This window comes from Salmo salar, chromosome 04 (assembly GCF_965601325.2).
Source record: "Salmo salar chromosome 04, fSalSal1, whole genome shotgun sequence".
Taxonomy (NCBI): Eukaryota; Metazoa; Chordata; class Actinopteri; order Salmoniformes; family Salmonidae; genus Salmo; species Salmo salar.
In genome coordinates, this window is record NC_138294.1 from 26,892,069 (window position 1) to 26,903,411 (window position 11,343).

At 44.0% G+C, this 11,343-nt stretch overlaps 2 protein-coding genes across 4 annotated transcripts; both read left to right on the top strand.

Moving 5' to 3' along the window:
• The first annotated feature begins 664 nt into the window (after positions 1–664).
• si:dkey-9i23.14 (L-asparaginase) lies at positions 665–3,433 on the top strand. Of its 3 annotated transcripts, none has more exons than XM_014195392.3 (7): positions 665–761; positions 1,313–1,449; positions 1,579–1,674; positions 1,771–1,931; positions 2,074–2,157; positions 2,323–2,485; positions 3,160–3,433. In XM_014195392.3, exons 2-7 carry the CDS (start codon positions 1,315–1,317, stop codon positions 3,310–3,312), a joined length of 792 nt encoding a protein of 263 aa, XP_014050867.1. In that variant the 5' UTR covers positions 665–761; positions 1,313–1,314; the 3' UTR covers positions 3,313–3,433. The 3 variants fall into 3 exon arrangements, with proteins under 3 accessions (XP_014050867.1, XP_082830344.1, XP_014050866.1); XM_014195391.3 differs by lacking the exon at positions 665–761 and adding an exon at positions 795–1,096; XM_082974218.1 differs by lacking the exon at positions 665–761 and having other exon boundaries at positions 794–1,449.
• A 1,531-nt stretch (positions 3,434–4,964) lies between these two features.
• Positions 4,965–7,021, top strand: LOC106602586 (transmembrane protein 109-like). Its single transcript, XM_014195302.3, has 3 exons — positions 4,965–5,402; positions 5,641–5,743; positions 6,527–7,021. The coding sequence occupies exons 1-3, from the start codon at positions 5,202–5,204 to the stop codon at positions 6,898–6,900; spliced, it is 678 nt and encodes a 225-aa protein (XP_014050777.3). The 5' UTR covers positions 4,965–5,201; the 3' UTR covers positions 6,901–7,021.
• The last annotated feature ends 4,322 nt before the right edge of the window (positions 7,022–11,343 follow it).

Sequence of the window (11,343 nt, forward strand, 5' to 3'; positions counted from 1 at the left end):
CACACACACACACACACACACACACACACACACACACACTGTGACTGGGCCGTCCAGCTGCCGACCTCCTGACCTCCCTCATCTCTTCCTGTTCTGTTCCCTCACAGTCTCTTCTTTCAGAGACATGGAATGTGACCCAAATGGCACCCTATTCCCTATATAGTGCACTACTGGTCAAAAGTAGTGCGCTATATAGGGTATAGGGTGCCATTTGGGAGGGAGGCAGGGTTACACGGTAGTGGAGTGGCTGAGCCGTTCACTGCTTCGATGGAGTCTGACTCCAGATTATTAAAAAAACTCATTGTTTTGTTCCTCTCTGGCCCCCTCTTCCATTCCATCTCACACTCTCCCTCCCTCCCTCCCACACACACACCCACACACAATCCACCCCTCTTTTTTCCATCCACCCTTCCTAACCTTCTTTTTTTCCCATATCATTCTTTCTCGCTCTTTACATTTACTTATTCACTCCATCATTACATTTGTTTTTATTTATGAGGGACAAATATTAAAAGCCCTTTATAAATAAATATACATGATTATTTTCTCTCCCTCCCTCTTTTTCCCTCTCTCTGAACATCTCCCTGGTGTCAGAAGGGATGACGTCTTTATTTGTAATTTGAGTAACCTAGCAACATATCTCTGTTCTTTCTGCCAAGGAATTTTCAGTACACGGAAGACTTCTGTCCAACGGCCACAAATATACCATCATCATGGTCGTCAACATCCCATTGCTTTCACTGACAATTGACAGCAACAGGGTGAACTTTTGTTTTCTTGCCTAAACAACCCAAGGTCTTTACAAATAGTGAATTGAATCTACTGTATCTGGTCGCAGAACAAGTGTATGCACATTTGTCATTTTGCGCCACCAAAAGAGGCTCGTATTTAGATCAATATATAGCTTTGCTACCACCTAGTGGACATGACCAGTTGTAAAACAAAAGCAACAAAATAATCTGGCCATTCACCTGGCGCGCGCCCTCCAACGGTTGTGTTGGTTTGTTGACAAGCTCTAATACCTTGATGAGCAAACTAGTTTGCTTACATGAACTAACTGTTCAATGTTTATAAAGTAACGTGATACTATAGAAAGGTAGTAAGCTACTTTAGTTAGTTCACCACTTCAATATGCAGCAGAGAGAAGATAGCTAAGTGCTGCAATTAGCTAGCTATCTGAACTTGATGTGATAGCTAGTTAGCTAGCTACTAGTAACGTTAGCAGAGTAGCTAGATAGCTCGGTAGCTTTGATATTTTACCCATTCTGCGTGTTTATCTATCGTAATACATACCACCTGCTCTTTGTCCCAGCTATGGAGAAACCCCCAGCGAGGGACCTCAGCCTAAAACCGATCGTGATCGCAGGCCCTGTGATCAGGGACAAGAAGTTTCTGCAATGGCTGGGCAAGGTCCTAGAGCTCAGCTGGCTGCGGAACAAGGACATAGAGGCAAGGCCATATGAGTTCACCTATAATTTGGATAGACCCATTTGCCCATTTATCAGTGATGTTACACCTGACTTGCACACCTACTCCATGATGATAAATACCTGGTTCAACTCTTTGTGTTTCCTTCAGGAGCGCAAGGGACTGTTGGGAGAGTTGCTTCCCTCCTTCGCCAACGGAGCTGTAGAGAGCAACGACTTCCTCTCCCTCCAGGAGATCCTAGAAAATGTGTGCAGTAGTGTGTCTGTGTTTTCTTTATTTGGGTACATTTTCTTCACTCTCACACACACTTGTCTTGCATATATACCCCCCCCCCCCCCCAAGATGGATGTGAACTGTGGGGACTATGACGGCACCAAACCCCTGCTGAAGGCCTGTGAGATCGGTAACCTGGACATGGTCAAGTACCTGCTGGCCAAAGGAGCCTCCCAGCATTTGAAAGACCGCTTCGGAAACACACCCCTACGCCTGGCCATTATCAACAGGTAGCCCACTCACCCTGCTCTGCTTTGTCAAAGCGTCATTGTAAGTAGCCGACCTGGAATAAGTCTAGAAGTGGACTAATAAAGCAACATTGAAAGCACACACACTAAAGCCAGATAATGGTGGCTCACATTTGCATGTCAGGCATTATGACGTCGTCAAGTTCCTGAGGATGAGAGAGGCGTCACTGGCCATGCCCTCAGTGAGGATCGGCGTGGAGCTGCTGCAGTGAGTAACTCCTTATTCATAAACATGAATCATTTTGAGTCGTGCTTTCATTATTCAAAAATAAGATGCCACTCTTGTTATAGAAATATTGACCCACGTCTCTCTCTCCCCCTCCTCCCATTTCCCGCCATCTCCCTCCCTCTCCCACCGCTCCCTCCCTCTCAGGGCGGTGGCCAAGAAAGACTACCAGCTGCTTCATGCCTGGGCGCTGTCTGGAGTGGACATGGACTCTAAGGACTACAATGGACGCACGGCCATGCACCTGGCTGTGAAGATGAGGGACACAGTCATGGTCCGCAGGCTGCTGGAGTATGGGGCAACCCCGCTGGTAAGAACCAGGGTCATATTCATTATTGAAAAATGTAGCAAAACTCTGAGCAACTGAAAAAACGAAAACAAGCATTTCTTATTGGACAAGTTCAGGTAGTCCCTCCCAGTTCCTCAAAGTTTCGACCCGTTTTCTTCCATTTCGTGCCTAGTGAATACAGCCCCTGATCTACCAAATGGGTTAGCTGGAAGGGGAGGTGTGAGGTATAAGAAGCCGTGGGGCAGTATGGGGCCACCCTCTGGTAAGAACCAGGGTCATGTTCACTCACTAGGCACTAAACGGAAGCAAACAGGCTGAAACAGGGAGGTACTATCTGAACTTGTCCAATAAGAAACACATTTTCAGTTGCACAATGTTTTGAATGGTTTTGCTACAGTGCGACCCTGCTCATCTCAGGGTGGGGTAGGAGAGGTAAAAGAGGTAGTAATTGAATCTTCACCAAAGTACTGTAGCAACTGGACCGTTATGCCACCTAAGTGTTTTTGCTCTACAGTTTGAGTTTCAGCAGCATCCTCAACATACCACCACTACATCTGACAATTGAAATGAATGTCCTTTTTCCAAATTCACCTTAGAGTCCGATCCACTCCTCCACCTTACCTCACCTCTCTTCTCCTGTCCTTCTCTCTCATGCCCTTTCTCTTCTCTCTTTCCTCTCCTCCCCTCCCACCCAGGAGATAGATATCTGGGGCCAGACTCCGGTGGACGAGGCCCGTAAAGGCAACATGTTGAGGATCATGCTGGCGTTCCACCCCCTCTTCACTGAGCAGCTCACCACCAAGCTGGCCTACTTGACCTACAAGGCCCAAGCCCAGAGGAACAAGTAATGGAAGAAGACCCTGAAGTTTGTCCCAAATGGTACCCTATTCCCTATATAGTGCACTACTTTTGACCAGGACCATAGGGAATAAAATAAACACCGGGGCCAATGATAACAGTTGAATAAATAAACTTTAATTTCACTTATTTTGTTCAGACATTTATTTTAGCTATTTTGTGTGTGATATAAACACCTACTACTACATATTTGTAAGCGGTCGAACAAATAGACAACAACAGGAGATCAGGGTATGAAAATAAAGGTTGGTATAAAATAAAATACATTTGGTGCCGTCAACTGCCAAACGTTGTCGAACGTTGCAGATAGAAATGACAATAACATAGCTAATGTGAATCCTTATTCTGCATGTCAGAGAAGCATGTTTGTTCTACATGGCCTATTTCAATCGGAACGTTCTGAAACGTTGCGACCTGCTGGATAAGCTATTTAATGTCGACTTCTTGACAGTAGGTGGCGAGCGTGCCCTACTTCCCCTTTTCTACCCGGTGGGCAGGTTTTACGGCGTCAACGTTTCAGGAATTCCATCCAGTCTACGCAAACCCTCATTTTATATTGCAAATAGAAAGCTAGGGCAAGTTAACTTGATTTTAGCCTGATCGAAAAAAAATAAACAGTAGTGTGAAGATGATAATGAAGGAATAATAGTCGATCAATATATTAGTAATCAGTTGTATTATTGTATTGTAGTGTATACAGATGGTTCAAAGGATACGATGAATGGGGAGACGGGAGCAAGTGTATTTATTATTGAGTTCGATGTTAGTCTATGCAAGTCTAACAAATGATTTGTCTGTATATTCAACAGAAATGCTTGCGATAATTGTTGGATAGCAATGGATAGAGGAGGTGCAACCAAGAAGAGTAGTAATATGTTTGAACTCTGCATCGGTTTTGTGTAGTTTAAGATCTGGAAAGTCAGAACGTGATGATTTATGGTTAGAAGTAATGATGCAGTTGTTGGGGTTACAAAGAAATGGTATTGACATTTAGTTCGGTTGGATTCCGGCTCATGCAGGAGTTTATGGAAATAATATAGTAGATATAACAGCAAAAAGAGCAGTGAAAAGTACTCTTGTGGATATACAGGTGCAGTTGGGTAGAGGAGAAATTAAAACATTCATTTGAAAAAATGGGTTAGATTGCTGGCAGAGACATTGGGATGAAGGTAGTAAGGGCAGACATTTTTATAGTACAAGGAAATCTTTACGGGAGATAGTATCATGTAATGAGAACAGAAGGGAGGAGGTTATGTTGTGTAGGATGAGATTAGGGCATACGGGATTGAATTCCTTTTTGAAATTGATAGGAAATATGGTACTGGAATGTGTAATGGCTGTATGGTAGAGGAAACGGTTGAACACGTATTACTATTTTGTGGAATGTGTGCAGAAAGGGAGAGTGTGTTTGACAGGGTCAGAGGTTGGACGGGGGTGGATGGTATTTTGGGTGGGGGTGATGGGAGTGGTGAGGTTTGAGTTATTTTATTAGAAATCCAGGGTTAGTCAAAAGAATATACTGTAGTGGTATAGGTAAGTCGTCACACTCCAGTACAGTAGGTGGCGGTGTATGCATTTGTCAGTTGATTGCGATTTGCCAATCAAACTTAAAGATGAAGAAGGGCAACGCAACTACTGTAATACATTTTGTGTTGGCCTGCCCACTTTCTATATCCTGGAAACTGTTAGACTATGTTTTTTTTCTTTCCATATCTAAGACATAGGCTACATTGTAGCCAATATGTTTCTGTCCGTAGAGTGGCCTGTTTAGATTGTTGTAGCATATGCTTATGCAGTGAAACCATATTCAACTAAATCTAAAGACGTTGGATGTTTTTTTTTAATTGTTTGACTTTATGTAAGGCGTCTGGGGGGGAAAATGAAAGTGTGTTTCGTCTTGTGTGTGCTGAGCACCGTGGTAGTTACTTGTTCGGGAGAATATAGTCGCTTCGAGAAGTCATTTAACTATTCCCCGGGAATGATGCAAGTCCTCCGGGAGACGCTCACGGATTTGTCCCAGGAGACGCACGGTTACCTTGTCCACCTGGTCGGGGCGCGGTCTGTTGAAACTGCACAGAAGGTGAGGAACAAAGAATAGCCTGCTCTAAATTCAATTTAACAGTAGTATGTATCACAAATTCTTAGTCTAATGATGTCAGTTCTTTTGTCGAATTAGGTAGGTGCAAGTAGCAACAAGTCGGCCTATACGGGAACCCTTGTGCATGCTTGTTTTATTTCCGTATTTAGTGGCCCATGTGTTTGCCTCAAACAGAACCCTATATCATTAACAACTCTCTCTCTCTCTCCCCTCCTATCAGTGTTTCTTTCGGGTGGTCAAGTATCTGGCTGCGGTAGCGGCCAGTGGCGCAAATGTGGTTATGAAGTACCTCACCCAGTTCCTGAGGGCAGCAGGAGTTGATGGTAAACGACTGCTCTAGGATCATTCATTATAATATTAAAGGCAACACTGATGCTAAATCAACACTCCTATTCCCACTTTATGAATACAGGCCCAGAAAGCTAATGCAATACTCCAGTTAGTCACCAATACTGTTCCCAGAGAGCTAAAGCATGTCACGTGCAGACTTTTGTTTCAGCCCAGCACTAACACACCTAATCAATGTCTTGATGAGCAGTTGACTAGTTGGATCTGGTGTTTTAGAGCTGGGCTGGAGCAAAAAAAAACTGCACAACCTGTAGCTCCCCAGGACCAGGGCTGATAACCAGTGTACTATTCAATCATAGAACAGACAGTTGTCAATACACAAATAGTAATTTCAAGTAAATCATTCTTATGTCATCTATTGATTGATCCCATATTGTGCAACATCTCAACACACAACCCATGTAACAGTACTAGATACACTCTCACATTGTAATTTACTGTAATTGTTCTCTGTAAACACACAACACAATTGGATGAAAGTCTGACCTGCCAAGGGAGCCCTTTACCCACTGACAGACATGCCCTGGATTAGGTGTGTGCCAGACGGGCAAACCTTTTTCTCCACATTGCCAAAAAGTAACCTACTAGGCTTTGTGACTGTAACTACCGGTACAATAATTACATCGCAACACACTGCTAAGACTACGTTTTTGCCACGTCTTGGAATGGAGACAAGTAAAGGAAGCATTTTTAAGAATACTAGGCCAGAAAATGCGCTAATATCATGTTGTATTTCTCTCTTTCGATCTCTCCTTCAGTTGAAATGCCTGTTAACAGTATCACCCCAGATGCTGTGGTCTATATCGGTCAGTGGCTTCTGCTGGCTCTCATTGGCTACTGGCTGCTGTCCCTGGTCTTCCAATTGGTGGCATCCACTCTGAGGCGGGTCCTGTGGCTACTGAAGCTGGGTGTGGTTTTAGGACTGTTTGGCCTGATCCTAAGTGACCGCAGCGCTGGAACAGAGACTACGGCGCTGCGATTGGCTGGTCTGGTGAGCGTCTGCGTCCTATTGGGTATCGGGCATTCTGGCACCGGGGGCGACAAAACCGACCTGGAGGATCAAGTGAGGGTGCTAGAGAGACAAGTGAGAGAAATGGAGAGGAGGAGTGAGGGATGGATGGATGGGAACTGAAAGGCCTTGTTTTGAACATAATCTAGATCTTGGATCGTAACCACGACGTTGTACACAACGTTTTGTTTGCAAATGTTTTGGTAATCGTTTTGCATAATAAAGAGTTTGCCTTTTTCATAAAGATCTCTTAGTTATTTTGTGTGTGAAACAGAATTGACAGCTGATTAGCTTGTTTTCAAGGAGACAGAGTATGGTATTTTCTGTTTATTGAGGTGGATGTGTGCATTTCCTACCGACTATTCTGCTATAAATGCTATTGATATTCGTAGAATAAAAACAAAGTAAACATTCCATAAGGTCTAACGATATGGCGTTGGAAATGATATTTTCTTCATGTCTACACTGATCACCTTTCATTCTCACTCCTCCAGTTATGGCGGCATACAACACAAACAAGTTCTCAAATCAAACAAATGGATACATACTTCCTATTACCTACATTTGAGATCTGTCCATTCCTTTTAAAGTGTGTGTGTGTGTGTGTGTGTAGTGGGATGAGACAGTGAGAAAAGCAGTTCTGGAAGAACGTTTTAAAAGTGACTCCAAAAGCTTGAGCTTGATCAAGCGGCATCTGAGATTCTCCCCTTGACCAACTAGGTCCAGGAGTTTTTCCAGTTCTTGTTACATGGTCTGGAAATGCCCTGTCCCTGAATATAATAATGTAGAATTCCTTTTCCTCACCCCCTGACCTGACATGGGGTACATTCATTAGGAACCTAATGGAAGCAACCATGTTGAAACGGGTAGGGACAAACTGAATTTGTCCCCAAAATACATTTTTCCATTGCAAAACTGTTTTCTTCATTGTGCACTTATGAATACACCCCAGGACAATCTCCCTTTGGTAGAGGTGAAGGTACTGGGTGCGTTTGCGTGGTGAGGCTTAAGCAAACGACTAGACGAAATTCGAGGAGTGAAATCGGGGGAGGAGCAACCGCAACAGCCAAGAGTTGGACACGTGGTTTTACAACAAATCTCAGATGAACATAGCAGTGTGCCATTGTTATAAAAGTATTTCTTTATAGTGTTAAAATAATCATGTCTCCAACTCCCATATCACACAATCATAATTTGCAATCATATGTGTGTACTTTGTATAAACAATGAGAGAGAGAGACTCATATCTCATTCATTTTGTATATATCCACTGTATACATAAATCGAGGCAAAGTTGGTTTCAGTCATGTCTTTGGTCATGTTCGTGTGGGTCAAACAAAAACAGCTTCATGATTGGGCGACACTAGAGCCTCCCGCAATGCAGGTGATGGCTGCAGGATGAAGTAGGTGACTGATAAATGAATTTTATATCTTAATGATAATAATCAATAAGCCTTGACTAATTCCCAAGGTTTGTAAGACAATGGGTTAAATAATTAGGCAAGGACTCAGCTTTCTGCAAAAGCTTCATTCGGCTTTATTCAGAGAACGTTCTGAGGTCAAGATAACAAAACAGCCATTATATAGTTTCTCTCTTTACTCACGCACATGCATTTACCAGTACACACCACCAACAGTTTAACTGCATCCCCCCTTTGACTTCCCACACTGTTTATCACTATCCTGCTCTGCCTGTTCCTTTCCCTCAACGTTAGGAAACCCTTGAACTTTTTACTCCCTCTACCATATGTCCCCTGCTCTCTTGGGCACACTAAATACACACACACATTTCTCTCCCTCTCCAGCCTCTACTAGACTTTCTGGGACTAATCGGACTAATCGATCAAAACATTGATTATTCATTAAGCATGCTACATAACTAATAATTCATAATGGTTTATTGATTCATTTACCTTTATTAGATCATTCTATTATCAGTGACCTTTGATTTTTGTAAAGAGGAGAGGTTTGCTTGGTCTATCTTGAGTGGATGATGAGTTTTCCTAGTGGCTTCTGATTGTATGATTAGGTGTGATGTGGGTTCTGAATGTTCTGATTGGATAATGATACTCTTAGAAAAAAATGATTCCAAGAAGGTTCTTCGGCTGTCCCCATTTTTGGTTCCAGGTAGAGCCCTGAAAGGCAGTTATCGGTTGTGTTCCTCTCCTCAGACGTTGCTGACGAATGTCAGTTCTTACAACTCTTGGATAGCTATTTTACGTATCAGCTAAGCATATGTTATAGCTATCGGGTGCCCGACGGCACAGTCGATGACGTGGCACGCAACCATTGGCTGATGCATGCAACGTCTCAGCAGGGGAACACGACCAGTGTTTGATCGATACCATCTTCACTGTTGAGTTTGGAAAAAAAGACACATTACAAAAATGTAAGGCCGCACCATAGAGATAGAGGACTCATCTTTGTACATGTACCATCCTAGCATCCGTGACAGCATGGGCTGCGCCATTGAGGCAACTCCATTTTGAAGTAGTCAGCTCTATTCTTCACGATTGGCTGAATTGCAAACAGGCCCCATGGTTTAACAGGGGTCATCTAAATATGGCCTTGTAAAAAGGTATAATACAATGTCTTATGTCAGAAAAATAACACTGGATAGGTGATCTGAGGGGCAATGTCGTCTAGTTCACAGTTACATCAACAACATACTGCTTCCTCTCCAATCCATATAACAGTCACTGAGCCGTACTGGCACAGAGCCGTGGCTATATTAACCGATTGGACCGATTCTACAGGAAGTTGGTGGGGGTGTTTTTTTCCTGTGTCCATGTTGAATAGGAAGGCTCCGTCTGTGGAGTGCACAGCGCCAGAGGCGGGCGGGGAGACGGGCGACGAGGCCTGGGGGGGAAGAGGGAGGAACAATGTCAGAGGGTGTGCGTATATGTGTGTTAGAGGGTGTGTTGTGTGTATGAGAGGGTGAGTGAGGACTGACCTAGGGTGGTGGACGGGCAAGGAGGGGGATCAGCTGGAGACATGTTCTCCATCTGTATCTCCTCCTTCCCTGAGGGGGCGCTGTACATCACCGGAGCATACCCCTCACACACACACACACCCTTTCTGCAGAGGGTTGTACATGGAACGCAAAAGGGTTCTACCTGAAACCAAAAAGGGCTCTCGTATTGGGACCGCCAAAGAACCCTTTTGGAACCCCTTTTTCTAAGAGTGTAGAGTAGGGTAGAATAGAGTAGAGAAGAGTATAAAGCCCCACCATCGGAGAAGCACCAGGATTGTACTGTGGCTGGTTGTGCGGGGGGCCATCCCACTGTGGGGGGGCTGAAGCACTGAAACAAAACACTGTCACACTTTCTCTTCCTTGTTTCTTCTCCTGAGGATTTTCACACCTGACAGGGGGACTACGAGGGTTTCCTAACAAGAATCATACCGAACACTGATATAATGAACAGATGGAGAGAAAGAGTAAAGGAGAGAGAGAGAGAAAGATGAGCTCACTGGTTTGGGGGGGAGAGAGAGAGAGAGAGAGAGAGAGAGAGAGAGAGAGAGAGAAGTATTAAAGGATAGAGAGGAGAGATGGATGGACTCACTAGTTTGTGGGGGAGAGAGAGAGAGAGAAGTATTAAAGGATAGAGAGGAGAGATGGATGGACTCACTAGTTGAGGTGGGGGTCCGGTCCATTGAGGCTGGTCTGGCATCCCAGACTGGGAGAAGTTGGGGGAGGGTGAACCTGAGGGTAACCTCCCTGTACATGGTGGAGCACCACAGTTCCCTGAGTTAGACAGAGGGACTCAAATATACTTTTATATACTCAAATACACTATTGGTGCTGTGTAGTTGTGATTATGTTTTTACGTATCTGCACTCCAGCCTACATACTTACCCCTTGTGGGATAAATAAAGTATTTTGAATACTATATATATATACACACATATACACACATATACACACACAAGTACAGTACATAAACAGATACTATACAGTACATAAACAGATACTATACAGTACATAAACAGATACTATACAGTACATACACAGATACTATACAGTACATAAACAGTACATAAACAGATACTATACAGTACAACCACAGTTCCCAAAGTTAGATAGACAGAAGGACCTCTGTATACTCAAACACATTATGGTACATGACAAGACAAAGATAAGAAAACGACACACACACACACACACACACACACACACACACACACACACACACACACACACACACAGAACGTCTGGAATAACCACAGAAAAACACACGTCAAGTTAATACCGTTCAACTACAAAACATGCATCACCGCAACAATGTCATTACTACAGTAGTACAGCATGGGAGACGAGGGGAAACAGATTAGAGGGGGAACCTAAAGGCAACTTCTACAAGGGATTTGTCCCAAATGGCACCGTATTCCCAAGTGAACTCGTTTTGACCAGAGACCTAGAGAATAGCGAGAATCGGGTGCCATTTGGTAGCCAAGCCACCATCTAACTATCACTGACTGGGACACCAGGTCCAGGGGACACCCCTCCTCCGGGCGTGGTGTAGCCGGGAGGGGGGTGCAGAGTCTCGGGGTTGTCCAGTTGGATGG

Bases quoted from the DNA above. Each gene is read 5' to 3' on its own strand.
- si:dkey-9i23.14 (XM_014195392.3), top strand. From the start codon at position 1,315: ATGGAGAAACCCCCAGCGAGGGACCTCAGCCTAAAACCGATCGTGATC. The intron at 1,450-1,578 runs GCAAGGCCATAT...TGTTTCCTTCAG, and splicing joins TGCGGAACAAGGACATAGAG to GAGCGCAAGGGACTGTTGGG. The intron at 1,675-1,770 runs GTGTGCAGTAGT...CCCCCCCCCAAG, and splicing joins TCCAGGAGATCCTAGAAAAT to ATGGATGTGAACTGTGGGGA.
- LOC106602586 (XM_014195302.3), top strand. From the start codon at position 5,202: ATGAAAGTGTGTTTCGTCTTGTGTGTGCTGAGCACCGTGGTAGTTACT. The intron at 5,403-5,640 runs GTGAGGAACAAA...CCCTCCTATCAG, and splicing joins CTGTTGAAACTGCACAGAAG to TGTTTCTTTCGGGTGGTCAA. The intron at 5,744-6,526 runs GTAAACGACTGC...TCTCTCCTTCAG, and splicing joins GAGGGCAGCAGGAGTTGATG to TTGAAATGCCTGTTAACAGT.